The sequence below is a fragment of the Ambystoma mexicanum genome, chromosome 3q, assembly GCF_040938575.1.
Source record: "Ambystoma mexicanum isolate Mex_15411 chromosome 3q, UKY_AmexF1_1, whole genome shotgun sequence".
NCBI lineage: Eukaryota > Metazoa > Chordata > Amphibia > Caudata > Ambystomatidae > Ambystoma > Ambystoma mexicanum.
The window spans coordinates 1,204,763,494-1,204,787,258 of record NC_090926.1 but is presented as its reverse complement, the minus strand read 5'-3'; the positions used below and the strand labels follow the sequence as shown (position 1 = coordinate 1,204,787,258).

The window sequence follows — 23,765 nt, the reverse complement described above, 5'->3', positions numbered from 1 at the left end:
TTCAGGGTAGGTGATGGCTACTTTATATTAGTTCAGGCTCACTTTAACAATGCTCTATGAGTTATTACCAAGTTGCAAACGGATTTTAACAAAAGAAAGAATGGAGCTGCTATTTTGACAAGTGGAGAAATTGAGCCAAAATCGCAAATCGCGGTAAATTTCGCGAGTGCGTGAATCGTGATTGCGGAAAAAGTATAAGGAGTAGGAAGTCGGTTCTAGGCTTGTTGGAAAGAATCACAGCTTTAAAATGAAAGTTAAACCACGTTCCTAGCCCAAACGGTTCCAGAGATACGAACGATTTAATAAAGGTAGATTTTCGGATTTAAAGTAAAACTCAAAATGACAGGTGACAGTTGTGCAGCTGCAGAATTGACAGGTGACAGTTGTGCAGCTTTAAAAATGACAGATGACACGATTTCTAGGAGGCTGTTCTACTTAGGTTAAAATAGTTTGGATTAGATTATTTTAACTAAGAGATTGGTTCTGCACAGTTCTGCTAGGTACTCACAATATCAATTTGAAATAGGCATCGTCACGGTCTGGTCAGGTTGGACGGGACTTCCGGCGGGTGGTTCTGAAGTTCCGGCTATCTGGGTCAGCTCTGCTCTCTGGGTCTGTTAAGCACCGGATCTGCTCACAACGGTCTGGGTCAAGTGGCATCTGGATGTAACACTGCTTTCTGGGTACTGGCAAAAGTTCTTGGCAAAAGTTCAAACAGCTCGCCCGGCTGTTGAATAGTTTGGTTGGTTTTGAGGCCTGCTGAAGAGGATTCAGCTGGTGGATTCGGGCCTCTCTGCTACAAATTCTGGAGTTAATTTCTGCTACAGGTTCTGGAGATTGATGGATTTGAAGTCTGGATCTCTGGATGTGAAGTCGTCGGTCAGCATGCTCCGCAGCAAATGGAATTCAATGTCCCTACCTGTCCCAGCAGTCTCTTTTTATGTGTTTTAAAAAGTGGGTGGAGAGGCTAGCATCCCTAAGCCTGCCCCTCTCTTGATTTGATAGGTCAATAGATTCTTTTGTCCCTGATTTGGGAAGGGATAGTGTGTCAGAGTGATGTCATTTTTATGACCTGCAGAAATGACACTCCCCTGGTCAATGTGCACACAAACCTATCCCTGATCCAAATACATATTTCCCAGGTACACAGTTGTTTGACATCACATACACACATCATATATTACTAAAGATAGTCCCTGTCCCGACTCTGGCGTTTCTAGGAGCTTGCATTCAAAAATGGCAACTTATTTTCGATTTTAGTGGGTTTTGCCACATGGGATTTTCATCAAAAATTATACAAAGGTACATTTCCCTTCCACATATATCCCAGTATTTTTCCATGTCTCTAGCTTAAACACATTGTCTACAATAATCATAATTAGCAGGGTTTTGCCCCAGAACATGGTACAAATTGGAGTTTGGACTCAAATCGTGAGGGCATTTTTCAAACTAAGACTCTCAAAGTTGTACATTCCTGTCATTTGGTTACAATAAATTATCACTGTTTCTATAAAATATATATTTGTTGCAATTCAACCCCCCAAGTGTTTGGGTCCGCCTCCAGGAGTCTGGGTGGGTCAGTGATCACATGTCTCTCCTTGCTGGCAGAGGGCTGTTGACAGGAAACACTCAAAATTAGCATACCCCATTCAACAGAAAGAGCCTTTTGTGTGGGCTCCAGCAGGCTGCCTGGAAGTCTCTCCTCAATCAATCAACAGGGTCATGTGATATCCTGCCTCCTAGTGTGGAATCTCTGAGGTGTTACGGTTTCCCAGCCTCTTGGCCTCTGGGAACAGCAGGTGGCTAAGATCTCCAATTAACTAACAAGCTTTGAAGTCCCTGCCCCTCTTGCAACTCCTAAATACAGTTTCCCTGTCAGAGTTTAGACCGCTAGCGCCACCTTGGGGAATTTGGTGGTACTGCATCCATTTTTGAGTTGTCTTGAATTACTGCATTTCAATAGAGTGGTCTTTTGCTTGATAGTATAGGACCCTTGCTTAACATTGTTTTGATGGCATCCTTACAGTAGAGTGGTGATGTGGAACCCCCCACAAGAAGGTTGTATCTTTGGAGTGGTCTCGTGCCAACTGCGCAGTTCTCCTGGATACTGGCGTGAATGTGGGCGGCGACAGCTCATCCCCACATCTACCCACTCTATTGATTTAGTTTGTTCTGGGATAGAATAATGGGCGGCGACAGCTCATCCCCACATCTACCCAGTCTATTGATTCAACATGGGTCAAAACCCTTGACATGAGTAAGCTGTTTCACCCATGTCAAGCACTGACGAGGAAGTCACCTTTTCGTGAGTGTGAGCAGTGTACATTTGAAAAAAGGAGCTGTCTATTTTGTGTGTGTGGGTTTCCCTACAAGCGTCCACCAGTTTTGGGAAATTTTAAGTGTAATGGAAGCAGTGTCAAAACATGGTTGGGAACAATGTGATCTATCCAGGACTGGGTCCTAAACAAACTTATAAATCACTAAAAACGAATCTCCCCAGCAGCAAAAGCCAATTAGATTGCTAAGGGCAGCGTGTAAGAAGCTGAGCATATACATGTTAGCAAAAGAGAAAAGATTAGCCCCGCCCCTGCCTCTTGATCATCATGTATCTACCGTCCTTACCAACCAATCATGCAAAATGGCAAGCCTTGTGAGGGCCTGCCATTTTCCCCACGGCGAGACTACGGGAGTCTGTGTGACAAGTACAAGTTGACAACAGTCAGCAAACACCCACATTTCACACCAAGACTCCCAAGAGGCAGATTTCTCTGAGCTCCAGCAGGCCCTAGTAACCCCCCCCCCGCCCATATCCACACCTCACCGCCCATAATCTATTCTACTCCGACCTCCACCGCAGCCTCTCCGAGCCCCTCTGCAGGCACCACCGCCCACCAACCCGCTATCTATTCGCACCTAAAATCATGACTGAGTGAACTCCCTGCTTGCCTCGTCAGTAGTTGCTAGTCGCCCCTACTCACCTGCTGGCCCGGTCATAATCGTAGGACAGGGCACTCGCTGCGCAACCTGCACCTGTGCAATGTGTGCATCATGGGATGCAAGCACACTAGTCAGCAGGACTGCGGCAGACAGTCTAGGGCTGCAGTGCACATGCGGTTCCCCGGGTGGTGCCCCTCAAAATGCACAGGCGCACTCGCGAGCCTGAGCCCGCCCTGTCGGCCCCGGGCAAAAAATAATGGGATCAGCCAATTCGATGCAAACCACCCAGGCTGGCCTGGATGTTCATTTATGATTTATGTATCCTTCCGCCAAAACTCCAAAGAGGCCCTAAGCCCTGAAGCCTACCGGGGAAAATGACGCTGTCCCGGTGGGCCAGTCCAGCACTGCTAGACACTTCACGTCTGCCACCGGTGTCCCTGACAGGAAGCAGCACAGTACTGGTCTGAGCACTCTTAAAGGGCAATTCAACATCCTGCCCATTTCAGAGCGAATCCTCGCCACTTGCCTCAATACATATCAGAACCTAGCCGGAGCTCCTAGGAATACGTTCCCGGCACAAATCTGGACAGCCGTGGAATCCAGAGTCTGCTTAATGCCCAAGTGCAGAATATCCTTTTTCAACGCCACTGCTTGTCTGTGGCTTCCTAGAATCCCCATGGCAACAACAGAACTAGACAAATCACCCTTCAAAACATTAGTGAGCCTAATGTACCAAGATTATTCCAACGAGCAGCTAATGGTCAATTTAGCGTCCTCTGATGAAAGGGCTGACTTATTACTGTATTTGGAGCTAAGGAAGTCTACCCCCAAATACATGGAAAGCTTCATCGGCAAGGCGCTTGATTGGGACTACCTTAAGATTAAATGACATGCTGTCAGAACATGGGACTTGGAGGGGAAATGGGCTGGCCGAACGCCTGAAGTGAGAGCCTGCTGCCTCCGTGGGGAAGACCAACCGGAAAGGACTAAACACCTATTGTCGCTATGTGCACCTCGGAGCCCCCTACGGTCCCAGGCTCTTATAGCTGCAGGATTACCCAATAATACTACAGCAGAGGAGCTCTGGGCCCGGTACCTAAGCAGCAATCACGAAGCATGTACCATATACTTGACCATTATGTGTGGGAAAGTCTGAAAGATTTTGCCTGTCCTGACGTAGCTATTGTATGGGGTATGGACCCCCCTTAGCCTACTACTTACACAGTGAAAATGGGGTTGGCAGCCTCACGTAGCTTCGTTCAATACCTTTCTTTAGAAGGATGATGTTTTACTATGTCGGCAGGAAATTGAATGCAATTTTCTCTTTGTTCCCTTTTAAATGTACCTGTGAAAGTTTGTATAAACTGTAACACAGTAAATAAAAAAATAAAAAAGAGGGGAAGATCCTAAAAGCCCCTGTCCCTTTCAGGAACAATGTGCTGCCTTTGCACTGTAAAGGAACTAAATGGATGCGTGTTTGGCTGGGCAGTACCTTACCATGTCCTGCTATGTCACGGCGGTTGCTCAACACCCGGCACATGTGATGGCTCTTAGGCTTCTGTGGGCAGCGCAGTGTCCCCTGGGGAGGTGAGTCCACAGTCCTTGCATATCTGGTACCCAAAACATCTGTGTTGCTTGTTTTATGTTCAGAGTACTCGTATAATGTTTGTGTGAGAAAGTACCACTCGAAATACTGATTATCCTGTTCGCGGAAAGATGGAAAGTGAACGCGGTCCCCTTGACTAGAATCGAGCAGGTAGTGGGAAAAGCAGAAATTGCACGCAACAGGATGAACTCCTTTGTAGGGAAATAGACCTCTAGAGTTACAGTGATTGCCTTTACATCAGCTGCCACCAGTCACCTGCGATGTCGCCCATCGCTCTTGCCTATTGAGGTTACTTTTCAACGTATGTCATCCCCGGCCCGATCTTCTGACAGACACAGTCTCATTCCCCAACTACACAGACAACATCCATGTCATCTTTAGACAAGGGGTGGTACCCCGCAGGAAACAGACAGCTACATATTTGACACCTTTCAATTATGGCTGCAGCGTGGGTGCTTGGGGCTGAACCAATTGGAGAGAGAAATACTGCTGCTCGCTTCGCACGAGGATAGCTCAGGGGCAACTTGCTGGCCGTGGAAGAAAGATGAGGCAGAGAAACTTAAGTTCGATCCCTGTGTCCAAGCTTAGAAACCTCTCTGTATTAAGCGCATTATAAATAACCAATTACAGGTCCCCTGCCAATAATTTACGGTGAGAAGCTGCCCTGCAGCCCGGAGCAGATCAGGCCTTAGCACAAAAGCTTGCTGCTGCCACCTGGAGGTCATCCAGGTGAAGGCCATGTATCTCAGCTTTATGTCAAAGAATAGCATTGATTCTTGCCAGTAAAGTCGAGTAACAAGGAAAAAGGACTCGTCCTTTGTAGAAATTACTCGCTTATGCTAGTGGGCGAGTTGATTTTGCAAGGCCCGATGCGTGTACCCATGATCCTTCACGCGCCGAGGTCCTCAAATCGTTTTTTCCCGCCCTTTACGGTTGGATGCTAAAGTTGGAGTGTCCGTAATCTCTATTAAAGCAGTCGAAACTGTTGAGGTAGAGGTTTCGCCGAAAGGTTCAACCCACCGAAAGACGATGCGGTAGGGAGATTGGGGAAGGGCCAAGACACATATTTCTCACGTTGTTTAGAGAGGGCCTTCAACCCCATTCATCATGTCTCCTACGTTTAGAATGCTAGACGACTGGCCAGCTTTCTACCTACCCTGTGGAGGAAACTACTTTTAGGTTTTGCCCACCGTGGAATATTGCCATGGTCAGAGTGTGCAATCGTTGTCTCCCGAGGGATTACGATGACTCTTGATGCAATGTTTGCAAGCTTTTTAAAGTGAAGACTTTAAAAGGGCATTGGGCAAATCATTGGGCAGCCTACACAATGCAGGTGGAAAAGAAGTCTGGCGAATCTACCCCTGCAGCGGAAGATTTTGAGGGAGATAAAATCGGCATCCGTTTCGAGAGCGACGCTGAAGAGCAGTTTTTAGAGGAAACGTTGAATATTTACTAGCAGCGGGCCTCCAGCCCCATAGGACCGACAACCGGTTGTGTTGTGATGTCCACCAGGCTGCACAAGACAAACCAAAGCCATGGTTTGCCACCTGAAGAGCATCCTCCACCTGGCCCTCCCCTGCCGCGGCATGCCTGGTTGGAGGAAAGGACCTCCTGCCACCGCCAATCCACTATGGCCCTTCACGTGACCCAGACTGCTCCTGGACTCCCGCCACCACCCCCCAGCACCCCCCCAAGACTCCCCTCATCACCTCTTCATAGCTCCCATCTACATGGTGTCCTTGCCTGGGGAATCTGCACTGAGGGGCGTTGAATTCAAGGGCTATTCGCACCCTGTTTGTGCAGATGGCACCCTTCCATCCCATCCACCTATGGCTGCGTCATATATTCCCTGCTCTTATTCATGACCAGAATGATGCCTACTCTATCCTATTCTCGCCCCCTACACCTATCCTTTTTATTTTATTCTCCCTTCTTATGTCTTTCTCTATCCCTTTTCGTTCTACTGCACTTCCCATCCCGTCTTCTCTCATCCTCGACCGCCCTCCCATATCCCCCCCACACCTACCTTCTCTATTCTCCTGTTTCTCTTTCCTGTTCTCCTATTCTCGTGGCCAGGCTCTGGAATGCCTGCTTCATGTGTGGTAAGTCACACTCCGTCCTTAGCCAAGTTTCTGTCAGGCAAAGAAATTGTAAGTTAAGATGAAAGAACAGGTCGACTGCTCGCAGTACCTCTACTCATGCTTCCCTCTCCACGCTTGCCACTAAATTCTCCCACTCGATGCATTTCACTGGTCGTGGTGGCGGCACAGGCATCCTGTACCACTCTTCATGGACTGCTTCTTGTCCTTCTAACCTCTCGATAGTCTTCCTTTTGAATACAACTTTTCTTCCTTCTGGAAGCCATATACAATGTATCTTGCTTACTATTTAGCGACCCACCCCCTGTTACTTCCAACACTTCTAATGATGATCAGAACTCTACTCCCCTCTCTGCTTCCCTTCCTCCTATTAGGTGACTTCAATCTCGTCATCCCCATTTATCCCTCTTCTCGAATCTTAGTTTCTTCACCAGTGCCCTACCCAACCTTCCCACATCTCTGGTTGATCTCCTGACCTAATTTACTCTTTTATTCCATTCAATCGTTCTGTCTCTTTCAAACCAATTTATTCTTCTGACCTGACCATCACCTACTATGCATCTCCTTTTCTGCCCCCACCCACTCTCCCTACTTCCTCTACCATCAGTGTCACCTCAACTCACTTTCCTCGCCCTCCTTTCTCTCTTGCCTTTTGTCTCCCTTCCTTCTCCCTCTACTTTTGCCACCCTCCCAGTTGACCTTGCGTCTACAACTCTTCATAACTCCCTTTCTTCTACTGTCAACACGCTCTACCCTTTTGAATCTTTTCTTCCTTCTCGCAAAAAGCCACAACCATGGTTGACACCTGGCCTTCGCTCTCTCTGTTCTGCACTACGAAAGGCAGAGCTTCACTGGGGGGAAAAGTCTTCCTCTGATCTCTCCCTCTCTCAATCTGTACTCCATTCTTCCTACTCTCCCTGATGCTAGCGGAAAACACTACTTCTCTTCTCTTACCTCATCCATCTAATGCCACCCTTATCACCTCTTTCAGGTCCTCCACAAAATGCTCGGTCCTCCTGTGTCCGACCCCTTAGCCTCTTCGCCTCTATCCTCATCTGACTTTTTGCCTTTTTCTCTCTAAAGTCGCTACCCTATGGGCTTCACTATCCCACTCTCCTCTGTTCCTCCACCTGTGGCCTCCCACTTATCTTCCTCTTCTTCTCTCATATTATTCCTGCCTCTCACTGACCTGCATTCTGCCTCATTCCTTGCTCGTGCTCATCCGACAGCTTCCCCGCTTGATCCTCTTCTAATACACGCTATCTACCCTTTGATTATTTCTTTTCTGATGTCCTCCTTCAACCTCTTGCTGTCCTCTTGGACTTTCCTTCTCTGTTTTAAAACACTGTGATTGTCCCCATTCTAAATAAGCCTTCTCTTAACCCGTCTTCACTATCCAACTACTGCCCCATCGCCCTTCTCCCCTTTCTCTCTAAACCTCTGGATGAAGTTGTGTACTCGCAAATCTCCTCCTTTCTTACAGTCCACTCTCTTCTTCCCCCTATTCAATTGCATTTCCATCCTGCACAATCGACAGAACTAGCCCTTCTCGATGTCACCAACTCGCTTCTTTCTCCACGGCACAGCAAATCCTCCTCTATTCTTATTGTCCTTGATCCATCTGCTGCGCTTGACATGGTTGATCAATCCACTTTGCTATCTACTCTCGAATCACTTGGGTTCTCCAGCTCGATCACTGATTTCTTCTGTCCCTATCTTTCTAATCGCTCCCGTGTGTCCTGGGCTGGTCACACCTCCCCATCTCAACATCTTATATATGGGGTCCCCCTAGGCTCTGTCCTGGGCTCCCTACTCTTCTCTATACTATTCCTGTATTTTCTATCGTGGAATTGTTCAACCTTTCTTCTCACTTCAACGCAGACGATTCTCAGATCTTCTTTTCCATCGCTACGTTCTGACTCTCTTAATGCCTCCATGTCATCAAGTCTCTCTGATGACCAGGACAGCATGTGGTTCGACTTCCTTCGCCTTAACCTGTAATAAATTGAGATTCTTTACTTTCCACCCACTTCTACACCTTCTTCTGCCCCTTCTGGCAGCCTCTTTCCTTTAACAGTTCTTCCCTTTTCCTCTTTTGGTCGCAATCTTGGAATCACCCTTGATCCTTCCCTATCCTTTTACTCCCACATCTCAATGGCTGCTTGCACCGGCCGATTTTCTTTAGTTCAATATTTGTAAAATTTGTCCTTACTTATTCCTTCATGTGGTGAAACCTCTCTTCCCCATTGCTACCCTTTCTCGTCTTGACTACTGCTCTGTGCTTCTTATCAGAATCCCCTCTTCTCATCTTACGCCTTTGCGTTCTGTATTCAACTCAGCTATGTCTTCTCTTCTCGCTCTGCCATCTCCCCCTTGCTTCTTTCCTTTTCTCCTCTCCCTTATGACTCTAGACTTTTCCACTTCCTTTGTATTGTCTTCATGTGCAACCAGCGCCTTGCTCCTTAACTTGCTTTCCTTGTCTCGCTCTACTCTCCTTCACGTACCCTCCCCTCCCAGTATCTTCGTCCTTGTACTCCTAAACCTCCCTCTGCCCCCTTCCGTTTTAGCTCTTTTTATCTCCTTACCCTGAAATTGTGGAATGCCCTTCCACTCGCTATTTGCGCCTCCCCCTCACTCCATATTTTCTGTTCCGCCTTAATCCACACCCTTTGACCTCTCTTGCCTCCTCTTAACTCTCTCTAACTACCGCTTGAGGTATCCATCCACATCATTCCAGAGTATCTACGTTAAAAAAAAAAGCTTGAATTACAAAATTGCCAACCCCACTTTCCGCATTTTGTAATTTGGCCTTTCTGTATTTCAGTTGTTTGTCCCCCGCTGGGCATCTGATGTATGCGGCGGACACCCCTGCAGCCCATAGTGCCGAACTAAGAGAGTGGGGACACCCCCGCAGCCCATAGTACCGAACTAAGAGAGTGGGGGCACCCATGCAACCGCTGCTCCACTTATTCAGTATTATGGGATTCGATTTATTATACCAATAATTGTGCATTCAGTCTCTTTTCTCAATTTTGGGGGGTAACACCTAATTTCAGATATTGAACCGTTTTGCTTTTGCATTGATGTGCAACGCTTTGGCAAAAGCGCTTGATAAGTTACAATAAAATAAAAAAAATTTAACAACCCCCTCTCCCACCCCAAAACAGAAAGCATCAAGGCACAGTTTGGAAGTGAGGTCCTGGGCTGAAGATTAGAAGTGGGCAGGCCAGGCTCTAACGGGGGAGCCAGACTGACAATCCTTTCGGGTCGGTAAACCCAGATGCCACAGGCCTGCCACGGTCCCCACCATGGCTGCCCAGCGTACAGCACAAAAAAAAGAATGGGCATTTCTTTCCATTTTGCGTGCGGTGCATGGCAAAATGGAAAGAAATGCCCATATATGAAGAAGAAAAAAACGCCACCCTGATGCCGAGAGGGCACCAAGTCCGCATTTTATTTTTTCACAGTTGACCATTTCTTTCCATTTTGCCTGCGATGCACGAGCAAAATGTAAAGAAATGGCCATATTTCCAAAAAATAAATGCAGCCCTGAAGGTGACTCGCCAGGGCCACGTTTCATTTTATTCCTTTTTCTGGGGGAGCAAAGGATTTCATGGGCTCGGACCATGGTGGGCTCCTGGAGCCAGGCCTGACCCCCTCCAGGCTCGGCCCTATCCTTGAAATCCCTGCCCCCCCCCAACTCTACTGACAACTGAAACAGACTGAGGGCACACATAAACATAAAAGTACAGCAGCGCACTCAACAATTGCATAGAAGTCAAAGCAAAAGGCATCCGAACAGCACTCAAGACGAGTGGGGGTAAACTCACTTCAGACATTAGACCTTAAAATCCTGTCCTGTCTCCCCTTCCTCCCTCTACTCCCTGCTCTTCCTCTGACCTTTCTTCGGCCACCTCTCCTCCCTCATTCTCTGCCTTTCCCCTGTTCTCCTTAGACAAGGTTTCTAGACAAGTCTGATCTATGAAAGTCTCGTCAAAACAGGTTCACCCCTGTTCCTCCAAAACCATCAAGGACCACATCGACACCTTGGCACCTGCTCTGGCTGACTTCTGCAACCACTCCTTCACCACTGGAGTCTTCCCTTCCCCCATGAAGCACTCCCTTATGCACCCACTTCTTCAGAAACCCTCTGCCGACCCGTCCTGCCCGGCTAACTATCACCCAATCTCCATCACTCCTTTACTGTGCAAACTCATGGAAAAGCTGGCCATCTCCCAGCTTAAACGTCACACTGAATCTGTTGGTTGTCTCCATGACCATCAGTCTGGCTTCAGAGCTGCCAGAAGCACAGAAACTCCTCTCCTGAACACCCTTGAAGACCTGCTGTCCAACCTTGATTGCAATACCCCTGTGTCCTCATCTTACTTGATCTCTCTTCTGCCTTTGACACGGTCCACCATGCCATCCTGCTCAACAGTCTCCGTGATAACCTGGGTGTCACTGATCAGGCTCTGACTTGGCTGACTTCTTTCCTCTCTGATCGAGCCTCCGAGCTCCAACTTGGGTCCTTCCTCTCCTCTATCTCCATCTCTACCTGTGGTATTCCCCAGGGGTCTAACCTCTCTACCTGGCTGTTCAACCAATACCTGGCACTCTTGGCCCACCGCATCGCCGCTCTCTGTCCCAACTTTTAGTGCTATGCGGATGATACCCAGCTCATTTTCATGCTCCCCTCTGCCACCTCCTCTCCTTCTCTCATCTCAGACTGTGCGTCTGCTATCCAGGAGTGGTGTGCCGCCAACGACCTCTGCCTTAATGCCAGTGAGACTGTGATTCTCCTCATCAGCACACCTGGTCCCTCCTTTCCTGCCACTCTCTGGCCGGCCTCTCTTGGCCCTCTTCCTGCTCCCACCTGTGAGGCTAGAAACCTCAGGGGCATCTTCGACTCCACACTCTCCTTCTCTCCTCACATCTCTGGCGTCTCTAAGAAGTCACACTACCAGCTGCACCTCCTCAGAGGTATTCTTTCTTTCCTCTCCTTTCCCCAGAAGCTCACTGTCTCCAGACCTCTGGTTCTCTCTAGGCTGGATTATTACAACAGCCTCTTTCTAAATCTGCCTGCCTCTAAGAGACTGACCTCTGCAACTCATCCAGAACAGGACTGCGAGACTTATCCTTGGCCTCAAGCCCAGGGTTCGTATCTCTCCAGGACTGAAATCTCTGCACTGGCTTCTAGTGGCTGGGAGGATTAAGTTCAAAAACCTTTGCATTGTCCACAATGCTGTCTGTGGCCTCAATACCTTCAACTCTCTTTTCCTAAATATCATCATTCTCGAGCTCTTTGCTCATCTACCTCAAACTCCCCCAGGGTCAGTCTCTTCTCCAAGCAACGAGTTGGTGGTAGATCTCTTTCTTTGGCTGGGGCCTCCCTCTGGAACAGCCTCCCTGCCTCCCTGAAACGTGAGGAGAACCATCTCCGGTACCGGATGCACTGCAAAACCTTCCTCTTTGCTTCTGCTTTCTCTCCTCCTCTCCCCTGCTGAGTTCCCGGCTGAAACTGGAACTGCACTGGTCACCTGGCTACCCTCTGATCTTGAGCCCAGGTCCCCTTCCCCGCCAGTTGCACACCTGAACTACCTCCCTGGCAACCCCCGCACTCAGGAACTGTTTGCTGTATCCCTACAGTCCTCTACCAGCACTTGCCACCAGCTGGCTGCACTTTTTCTTATCACTTAATTATTCTTTTTATTTTACTTTCAATCCCATGTACTGCACTTCCCCCTCTCTCTTCCCCCTCAAGCACTTTTCCCCTTCCCCCGTCCCCTGCACTTGCGCAATCTCAGTGTCACCTGGCCTAGTAGGATCGTTGTCTCTGTCCTCCCTCTGTTCCCCCCTTGCCTCGTCGCGCCTTTAAACACTTGTGTAAAGGCGCGTTATAAATGCCATACCATATCATAAAGTAGCTCAATCGCTTATAGAGGACAAATGTGCACTCGTTTCGATATCTGTAGAAGGGAAAGGTGCTTGGCACTCTTCTTCTGCACAGCAGATGATAATCTCACCTGTTTTGGGACGATAGCTCGGGGGCAACGTGCTCGCCTTGGAAGCAAGAAGACATGGATCACCACAGGTTCGATCCCAGGGTCTGCGCTTAGGACCCTCTGGGTATTAAGCGTGTTTTAAATAACCCATTACAATCTGAAAATGACCCGGGGAAAAAGGTCAAGTTGACTTGGTGTTATGAGTGGGGAGCGTTAATAACATATTTCTCGTGGGCATTTGGCACGATTGGGTAAGGTTTGTGGTCCCGTTTTTTGTATGAAACTCGATATGCGCTACTTCCGTTTAAAATGAGCTTCTGGTCGAGTTTAATGTGAACAGCAGTGTGTCTTTGCTGAACTCTCCGGGGCAAGGAATGCTATGGGCCTGTTTGATGCCTCAGTCCTCTCCCCATTAATGTTGTTAACGCATTGCTCCGTTCGGGAGGGTTGCTTACCACAGCTTTGGCATTTATCTGGTGTATAATGTTCTATTGGTTAATGCAGCAGCACGTTAGCGTTTCAGCGGACACGCCCTTGGAATTATCTTCTGAAAAGGTCACACGTGCACGGGCTGCGTGGAGCACAGTACCTGTGAACGTGTGCCATCTGCAATCGATAGTCCAAATCGCCGTCGGTCATCAGGTGCCGGGGTCATGTAGAATTCTGCTGCAAAGTCAGCTGCTAAATGCTGACAGCAGCCGTGCCAAATTACCGGCGCCAAGTTGGCTGCCGCGCCGCAAGGGGCTCTGCGGCCAGAGTGGTGTGGCAAAATGGCCCGCGCCGAAACGTGGCGTACCGCTCCTGCAGAGCTCTGCCTTGCCACACTTCTACTCTAGTGCCCCCTAGTGTTTGCAGTAACCCCTTCTAGGCTTGCACCCTTTTACACGTGCTGTGGCAGTGACAATGGAATTAGAAGCAATGTCGCAGAGCAAATCTGGTCTGATCCCATAATCGCGTCTGAAGGGTTTCTATTTACACTTCCAGGCGAAAATAGCCCCTGATCTAATATGGTGATGTCCGTGTGGGGGCATTTGCGACACACCCCGGGTGATGGCAAATCCCAAGGAGGATGGAAGAGCAGTGTTAAATATACACGCATGCATTTCCTTATTTCTTTATTCCAAGTTTTGTAATGTGCTACCTTGCATCCAAAGTCGCTTCAAGGCATACTGTTGCTTATCGCTAAGCCAAAGTAGGACGCACACACACGGAGATGTTTCTCACACGTCTTTATTATCTTTCCACCAACCGTTAACTGGCGCTTTTCGCTCCTTACCCATAACTCCCCCATTCCCAACAACAACGTCACTGGCTCCGCCTCTCCAACGGCGGGGGCCAAACATTAACCCTGGAGTGGCCGGTAACACCACCCCCGGACAATATATCCGAACATCAACTCAACACTCTTCAACTAGTCACGTCGGTTTCTTGATTGTCCGACGCGGTCTTCCATATTGGGCCACTGACCCGGATGCGTTCTGGGTTTCTATATCAGGGTCTGTCCCTCCTGGATCTCCCTCAGGCGGGGTCCAGGTCATCTCGTGGAGTCCGCGGTTCCAGGGTAACCGGTCTTTGAGGTATAGAAATCCATGGCTACTCGCTCCCATGGGTGATCAGGTATTTGCGTGTGCTGTAACGGGGCAGGGTTTTCAGATGGTGACGTGCACTGACAGGCGTGACAGTTCTTCACCCACTCATCGACTGCTGCATCTTGGAAGGGGTACCATACATGGCACCTCAGCTGTTTCTTTAGTGTTTTCAGCCCCTCTGTGCCCTTCATGGGCTGTGTGAACAACCTCACTCCTTAGTGTGGCTGGGATGACTATCCGGCATCCCCGGAGTAGGATGTTGTTGTCTTTTACAGCCAGTTCATTGTGCACTCTAGCTAGTCTCTCGATTTCCTGCTTGCTCACTCCCGAGTGGGCTAGCATTGCTCTCTGGTAGTCTCTCCATTTGCTGGTCATCGTGAGGCTGATGGCGAGAGCGGTTGTGGGGTCTGCGCCCTAACCGGCAGTGACCATCTCCAGTGACAAAGCTGGTGGTAGTGAGTTGGAAGCGATGTAATGCACGTATGCGACATCCCCTTTCCGAGTTATTGGGGCTCCGACTGGGTGTCGCGACAAATGGTCAGCGGGGTTAAGTTTGCCCCCAGGTCGGTGGATGATGTAATTGTATTCTTGTAGGCGAATGCCCCACCGCTCGATCCTTGGGGGCATCTTGGTGTGTGGGTTCCCAAACAGGGAGAGAAGTGCCTGTTGGTCTATAATCAGAGTGAATTTTTTCCAATTAAGAAGTTGTGGAAATGTTCACACGCCCAGACTGCGGCTAGGCTCTCTTTTTCTGCCTGGGAGTAGGCCATTTCCGGGGTTGACAGGGCCGTGCTTTCATAGGCAACCACATGTCTAGGGTTGACATCTGTGCCGCTGGTTTGGGCCAGGATGGCTCCAAGGCCAACTGAGCTTGCGTCCACCACCACCTCCGTGTGCCACGACTGGTTAAAGTAGGTGAGGCAGGGAGCTTCGGTGAGGGCTTGCTTGATGTTAGTGAAGGCCTGTTGACATGCGGGAGTCCATTCAAATACTGCCTCTTTTTGTAATAGTCTCCTGAGTGGTTCAGTGAGGGAAGCATAGTGAGGTATGTATCTTGAACAGTACCCCGCCATGCCCAAGAAGGAGCGGACATCTGCAACCTGCTTAGGCTCACTTAAGAGTTGGTGATCATGTCGACTTTGTCGGGGTCCGGCATCATCCCCTCACTGGAGAAGATGTGTCCAAAGATTTGAAGCTTCGTCTTGCTGAAATGCCATTTGGTGATGTTGAGTGTGAGGCCAGCCGCTTGTAACGCTTCACAGATGGCATACAGTGCTCTGTCATGGGATTCCTTTGACGATCCAAACACAAGAATGTCGTCGCTATATTTCAGAGCACCCCGTATGGGTCTTATGATTTGGCGGATGGCTTCCTGGAAAATCTCGGCAGCGGACGAGATTCCGAAGTTTAGTCTCCGGTACCTGAAGAGTCCATCGTGCGTTGCGAACGTCGTTATCGCTCTAGAGTCCGGATGCAACTCCAACTGATGGTAACCCTGGATCAGGTCGAGTTTAGAGAACATCTGAGCGTTATTTAGCTGTACAATCATGTCTTCGATGCATGGACCTGGATGCCTCTCACGTTGGATGGCCGTGTTGGCTACCCTCATGTCCACACACAAACGTAGCTTGCCTCCTTCCTTAGGTACAACCACGAGGGGGGACACCCATGGTGTCGGTCCCGTTGCTGGTTCAATGATCCCGTCAGAGAGAAGTTGTTGGAGTGCACTTGACACTGCCTCTTGGAGGTGGAAGCCTACTCTTCTGGGGTGTTGTGGCACCGGTCTCACCGAAGGATCAATGTGGAGTTTTATGGGGGGGCCCTTAAGTTTCCCCAGACCTGAGCATAACTTTGGGAATCTCCTTGTAATATCTCCTTGCGTGCTGAGGTTCTGGGATTGATAGCCCGCGATCGTGCCGATGAGCTTCTTCGAGTCCTGTTTGTTCGAAGTTGCAGTTATGGTGTCTCCCGCCTTCACGTGAATTTCAATCAAAGCTAGGCGAGATGCCGTGTGGTAGCTGAGCAGGCATCGGCTTCTGGCAAGTGAGCGAATGACATGGATGGTAGTGTCCACTTGGCGGCCGTTCAGGAAGAAACATTGCGCGAAATGTCCATCGGACTGCAGGGGTGTGGCAGCTCCCCACTGAAAGATTCGCAAGTGTGATGGGTTGAGCGCTGGCGGGTTCGGTATCCTGGCATAGTCCTGCTCACCCATGATATTTACGGTTGCACCCGAGTCCACCATATGTTGGAATTGGCAGTTTGCCATCTTGATCGGAATCTTGAGGGCTTCTCTGGCCTCTTCGTTGTCGAGTGTGAGGTTGACAAACTCGTCCTGGTTGTATGGATCATAGGGAGCATTGTAGGCGGTCGCTGGATCGTCCTGATAGAATTCTTCAGCCCTGAATTCTGCCGGCGGGTTGTCATATTCATCCATGAAGTATCTAGCCTGATCCGCTTGGTCAGGTATTGGCGGATATCCTGGTTCTTGATATTCGTCAATGGCTCTGACATATCGTCGTTGATTTTGTTGATAGTATCTTGGTTGTCTATATTGTGGTGATGGTGGACTGAATGGTGTCCTGGTAGGTGCTTGTGGGCGCGTCGGGGGGAACGGTATGCCTTCTCTGCACACTGAATGAAAGTGTCCCTCTCTCCCGCAGTTTGTGCATCGTTGTGATATAGGCATGACCCTGAATGTGGAAAAGTTATACCACAGCGATAGCATTGTCTCTGTTGATGCGGGACTTGTGAGACTTGTGTTCGGTACGGGTACGATCCTCTGTCACCCTGGTGAGGTAGCTGTATGGCTGCGATGAGTTTGTTGGTGTCTTGTTTGGGGTTGCTGGTGCCGCCCATGGATGAGGCTTGGGCATCAACCCTCTCATATATGCGAGCGAGCTCACTGACGACAGGAATGGTGAGGGCTTCTTCAATAATTGTTTTTTGAGTGCAGTGGAGAGACAACCTTCCTTGACCCTCAGTCGTATCGCCTCCTCAAGGGAAAACACATCGAACTGGCAGTGTGCTCCCTTCACTCTTAGGCGAGTTATAAATTCGTCCACTGTCTCTTGTGGCAATTGCGTACATTGGTTAAATAGGTATCTCTCGTAGTCTCGATTTACTTCAATGATGAGGAGTTTGGCTAGTGCTTTGATCAGGTCTGCAAAGTTGTTCTGTTCAGCTGAGGGGATTGTTTTTACGATAGTCTTTATTTCTCCACCTACCAGAGTGAGGAAAATGTCTCTGATGTTGGGGGAATCACCATCTCCTGACCCCCTCACAAAGTGCTGAAAGTCCTCCATCCAATCAGTCCATCTGGGCCCTTTAGTGGCCTGGGGCGTCATGGTGAAAGGCAGAGGCATCCGCAGTTGTATGGATTTCATTGCGCGGGCAGTCTGGGGGGGCGCAAGGTTGCTCATAGTTTGGGTTGATTGAGAGGCCCTAGTTGCCCCCCCGTCTGGATGTGGAGTTGGGCTGCCTGAATTATAGCGTTTCGGCGGGATGGTCTGGCTCCTCGGGTTTGGGATAAACGTCCACTCACCAGTGCGTGCGTGGGCTGCAGCAGACAGCTGTGAGGTCCTTGAAGCTCGTGTTGCTCAGGAGGAAGTATATGTGCTAGGAGGCTGGTAGGGGGCTGGTAGTCCCTGCAGCAGCACGCCGTTCGTGTGAGGAGGAGGAAATGCCAACATAATGCAGGCGGGCCCGTGTGCAGGATCACTCACAGGCGTATCCTGGGGCGGCTTGGCGGACTGCCAGTGCTTGACGCGCGCTCCCAGCTTTCTTGACTTTGTGCGTGGAGGAGGAGTTGGAGCCCCAGTCAGATTCAGCGCCTGGGCGTCTGCGACTTCACCTCGCATGAGTGTGTCGAAGGAGGAGGAGACCTGGCAACTTGCCCAGGTAGGCACACCTCCGTTCCGATCGTCTGTTGCTGTGGTATAGGAGGAGGAGGCTCGGTGGGCAGTCCAATGCCCGAGCTAGCGCGGCAGATTGCTGTTGCCTGCGTTGAAGGAGGAGGAGGAGGCTCGGCGGGCTGTCCAACGCCCGAGCGAGCGCAGCGGATTGCCGTTGCCTGCGGTGAAGGAGGAGGAGGAGGCTCGGCGGGCTGTCCGATGCCTGAGCAAGCGCGGCGGATTGCCGAAAGGAGGACTCCGGTGCATGCAGGGAATGGCCTTGGCGCATGCAGGGAATGGCCTTGGCGCCAGTGTTGCTTATCGCTAAGCCAAAGGAGGACGCACACACACAGAGATGTTTCCCACACTTCTTTATTATCTTTCCACCAACCGTTAACTGACGCTTTTCGCGCCTTAACCATAACTCCCCCATTCCCAACAACAACGTCACTGGCTCCGCCTCTCCAATGGCGGGGGCCAAACATTAACCCTGGAGTGGCTGGTAACAGACACCACCACAAACCTGGCTATGCTGTACTTGTACCAGTTCGAGAGGAAAATGTGCGGTGACCTTGTACGTGGTGTACCCGCACCAGGGTGTGAGCGAAGCTTGCACTGGTCCCGTTTGCGTTATACCTGCACCCGTTTATGAAAGAAGTTTGAACAGGCATTGCTCTGCCAATGCCGGACTTTTGCACATTTGTAAGGGAAACTTACACTGTCCCCGGCATGCTATGCCACTACATGGCTCCACGTGTTTGTGTGGCAAGCTTCCACTTGCACCACCCACATCATTCTGATAGGTTTTGAGAGAAACTTGCACTACCCTGATCCAGGTTGTACTTGTCTAAGGCAAGCTTGAATTGGCCATGCCTACAGTGTGCCTGTAAGCGTTATATTTCTGTGGGAGCCTTGTCCTTTGGCAACTGAGTGTGCTGGATTTGGAAGGAACGCTCATACTTTTGGAAACTTTGCATCCGCGATGCCTACGGTGTGACTGCACAGGGCTCTTGGGAGTGAAGTTGGCCCTGCTGCTACCCACGCTGTACCAGTAGCTGGTAGTGTTGCTGCCTACCTGGCCCCAGTGTGTGATGGAAGTGTTCCTTGTGCTGTACCAGTTCTTTGTGTGTGGGGGCCACTTGCCCTGATGTGGGCTGCATTGGACCTTTCCTTTATGCCTGGAAAGGTCAGTACTGTCCCTGTTTAGTGAGTTAAAGAAGCGCCAAGATACCCCCGGGTGATCGTGTGCTGAATACATTTCATTAACATAACATAACAAAAAGCAGCAGTGTGGCCCACACTCACGAAACACAATTAATGGCATCACCCAAGAGAGTAGCACCAGGGGTTCTTTTTGGGCAGTTTAATGGAAATTATACATTTGAAAGAACATTGGTCAAAACTCCCAGCTGCCCAGTTCACTGAAGCCCCTATTTGGGACAGCTGGCCGAAGCAGAGTTACTGCCCCATGTCTGTAACCTGTGCTAAGGGTGACTCATTGGTGGTTAGCAGCCTGGGCAAATAACCTTTTCCAGGTGGATACCCGCAATACATACAATGCTTGGAGTAGCTCACTACTTGCTTGGTGCTGGCTGGCACAGCCACACTCCTATTCCCCTCCCAGATCTCAGATGAATTCTCTCCTCTCAGCAGCAAATGCATGGCATTTCTTTGCCATCACTGGTACCCGGAAGAGGCACCACAGAGATCTACCATCAACCCGAGCCTCCTACCACCCTCTGACTTCCACAGCGGTTACTGTCACTTTAGTAAAGGTAGAATGAATGTGGGCGGAGGCAGGCAGGACACAAGCAGTAATACCTTAAGCAAAGTCAGCAGTAGCTCAATCTACACATTGGGGGGTGTTGGAGCAGAGCCAGAGGATTTGGTGGGTGTAAGGAAGAGGCTCCTTGCAACAACATTTGAGCAGATGTCTACATTATGTCATTACAGTGGCCCATAATGGCCCTCAAAACTACAACACATAGGTGTGTGTTTGTTTGTGTGTGTTGAGATGGGGATGCTTCAAGGCTATTCTTTACAATTCCACATAAAGCTGCTTTATAATCCTGCCTGATATTTGCACTTCTAATATTGCCTGATCTGGTTACTGTTTCTAATCCTGCCTTTGCGTTAAACATTTTGCATGTAAGAGAAGGGTTGTCCAACTCCAGGCCTGGAGGGCCGGGTCCGAGTCGGGTTTTCAGGATACCCCTCATTAATATTAGTGAGATAAATCTGCACACAATGATTGTAAATGTATGCACTTTTTTCATCATGAATATTAATGCGGGATATCCTGAAAACTCGTCTGGATCATGGCCTCCAAGGCCTGGAGTTGGACAATCCAAGCTGAAGCATGATGGCAAAAGGTAAAATGATAGCGTGTGAACGCTGTGGGTAATAAATGCATGTGAAGAGATGAGGACCCATCTAGCATAAGGGGATGCTATAGTCAGGACACATGGGGTTGGTAGCAGTAACTGCTGCATGAACCTTCGCCTAGGGTGCCAACATTTCTTGCACCAACCCTCCTTGTTCCCAGGGGGCACCGCCTCTTGTATTCCCTGTTAGTCAGTGAATGGTGCCGCTTACAGCATGTCCCTCTTATGTCTACGGAAGTCAGCAAGCAGGGCCTCCTATCACTGAGGGTCAACAGTGAGACATATTTCCTCTCTGTGTGATTGCCTACAAGAGGTTCCATTCATCAGTGGCAGTCGCTGGGAGTAGGGAAAAGGCTACCTCTCTCAGATTGATGGGTTTTCACCAATTCTTTGACTTATTCTGACACCACATGTCTCTAGGACCAGCATGAAGACCAGGACTCTACAACTGACCAACAATAAACAGAGAGGAACATCTCTAGTACCAACCAAAAGGTCACATGATGGTCACCCAGTGATGACATCATCTGTTCCTCTGCATTACTGCACCTCGATCACATGGATCTTGACGGCTGTGGGAAGGCATGTTTTGCATGGAGCTCAATGCGGGGCCTTTGGCATGAATTCTCGCTCTTCAAGATAGTGTGCGGTTAAGTCGGGGAACTAGACCTGGGGAAGGGTCTTCATGTCTCTGCCGTATTGACGTTGATATAGAAATGCATGATAGGGGAGTTCAGGCAAGACCAGTCGAAAGCATTGGTCATATTCAGATGAGGTAAGGTTTCTCTGGAGGTTGTACCCTAGGATCCTGGTGGTGCCCGGCTGCCATGGCCTGAGGTTGTCTGCCATCTTTTCTGGTCCCACTGGCCCTCCGTCAAGGCACAACCTCCTGGTCTCCCGCACCAGGGTCTCTAAAGCCTCCAGCTCCCGCTTCATTCTTGAGGGCCCGTAGCACTGGATCTTCTTCCACAAGGTCTTGTTGAAGTGGTCATAGAGGTCAACATCTAGTTGGTTCCAGAGGATGATCTGCCGGGATGTGTCTTCATTGATGTGAATTCTGTCTCCCCTGGTTCTGGCATTCAGTTGGACGTAGACAAGGTCTTTAAGGTCCAAACCCAGAAGATCTTTGACCAGAATTAGGGACTCGTCAAAGTATTCTGCGATCATTACCAGGTGAAAATCAAGCTCAAGTTTTTGTAGTTCTTTTTGCCAGGCATCATTCACCAGGTTCCTTGTGCTGTTCAACCCTAGGTCGAAGGTCATTGGATTTTTGGCCAGACCATTTGTGATGTACCTAGGGTCGTAATAGAGATGTGTGGCGGAAAGAAAAGTTGCAAGTAAATCCCCAGACACGTTTGACACTTGCTCGAAAGCCGGGACCGTGTTTCTGTAGTAGGTGAACACGGATTCAAAGGTTCTCACTGGGTCCCGGAGGATGGTGATGTAGAGGGTGCCGCTTGGCATGACCTCCCGCAACTCCAGCATGTCCAGCCGCATGTGGCTGCAGAGAATGTTGAACTCTACGGCGTGGCTAGGCAGATCTTCCACAAAGCCCTTGGCAAATTTCTCAGGGTAGGCAAATTGATAGGTGTAAACTGGAAATGCAAAAGTTAGACCCTTCCTCTCCCCCAGGCGGAAGAGAATGTTCTGGAAGGTGCTGCTCCCGGTTTTGTGCGTTTTCAAGAACACAACGTTTTGGCTTCTCTCTTCATTGGCCGCGATACACTCCTTCACAGTGGGTTGCTTCTCACCAAGCCTGCTGCTGACCGCAAAGAGTTTGGTTTCTCCATTTATGTTTACTCGAGAGATCTTCCTGCAATGAAAAAGATACTGCAGAATTAGGCTAGCATCCAGTATAAGAAGTGCAATATGAACGAATTTACAAGCCTGCAAGTTTTGGCAACTTCTGATAACATATTCCCATAATTTTTGTATTATGTTCAACCAAAGAACGAAAGGCCAGTTGTGTATTCAGGATATTTCCTGATTTGTATTTATTTATTGTGCATTTGTAAGGCGCTTATACATCAAGTAAATTGTATTCCAAAGCACCCACAGGGGAACAGGGAGGGAACATGGGAATGAAAGGCAAATGTAATAACAAGGAAGAAAGAGCGAGGCGGTCCTACTAGGCCTTGTGAGCATTCAGAGCTGGCAAGTGCAGAGAGAAGGGATGAGGGAGGGGGGTTAGTGCTATGAGTACCATGGAGGGAAGTGCTAGCAGCTGTTAAGTGCCTGGCAGAGATCACTTGGTAAGAGTGCTCAACTGGCAATACAATATGTGCAGGCCTGTGAGATAAGTGCTGGGAGTTGGAGGAGGCTGAAGGCTATTGCGGTGGGGGGGACAGGACCCAGAAGGACACAATAACGGCCCTGGTCACCAATCTCAGCTACTGTGGGGTTTAGCAAGGGAGGGAGAGGGGGAAGGAGGAGGTGAAAAGGAAAGCTAGCTTCTGGAATTTGAGAAGATCTGGCTCAAGAGAGAGAGGAAAGGGGAGGCTGTTCCAGAGGAGGGAGCCAGCCGAGGAAAGAGATCGGCCACCAGTTCACTGTTTAGAGAACATGCAGAGGAGCGTAAATACCTGGAGGGAGAGTATTTAGTGAGAGCCAGTGGTAGTTAGCGTGGTCCCTGGCCCCAGACGGCCTTTTGGATGATGCAGAGGGATTTTAATTTGATCCTTGCAGCAACCAGGAGGCAGTGGAGAGATTTCAGGGCTGGAGAGATGCGGTCCCTGGGCTTGAGGCCAAGGAAAGGTCTTGCAGCCCTATTCTTTATAGATTGGAGGGGACATAGAGAGGTAGAGGGTAGATTAAGGACAAGGCTGTTGCAATAGTCGAGCCTAGAGAGTGCCAGAGCTCTATGTGCCTGTTCTTCTAGAGGGCCAGTTTGGAGGTGGCGGAATCACACGCCAAGTAGATCTGACGCCCTGCTTTGGATGAATATGTACTTTGAAAGTGCTACCACTTTGCAGCAGGTAAGATAGCACAGTAAGTTAAGCACTTCCCTTTGATATTTGTTTGAAGCCTGCCGATTCATTTCTTCATTCTTCTGAGGTCGAATCATTGAGTACTGTTGAGTTGGTTAGCAATAACACACTATCAGATGCCACAAAACAATTCAGTTTGTGCTATGCATTATATAATTGGTGAATATTATCATCATCATCATCATTATTATTATTATTATTTACATCTGACTCTTTTTTAAAAAAAAATACCTGCATCTATAGCTCTGACATTATTCTACGATTACAA

General features: G+C 49.3%; 1 protein-coding gene across 1 annotated transcript in view; it reads right to left on the bottom strand.

Moving 5' to 3' along the window:
- Nucleotides 1-18,171: 18,171 nt before the first annotated feature.
- The window catches only part of LOC138447754 (galactosylceramide sulfotransferase-like), a 52,243-nt gene continuing 46,649 nt past the window's right edge, over nucleotides 18,172-23,765 (bottom strand). The window contains exon 2 of the mRNA XM_069604071.1: nucleotides 18,172-22,323. Coding sequence (XP_069460172.1) covers nucleotides 21,174-22,323 — 1,150 coding nt within the window. The 3' untranslated portion in view covers nucleotides 18,172-21,173. The remainder of the gene's footprint in view (nucleotides 22,324-23,765) is intronic.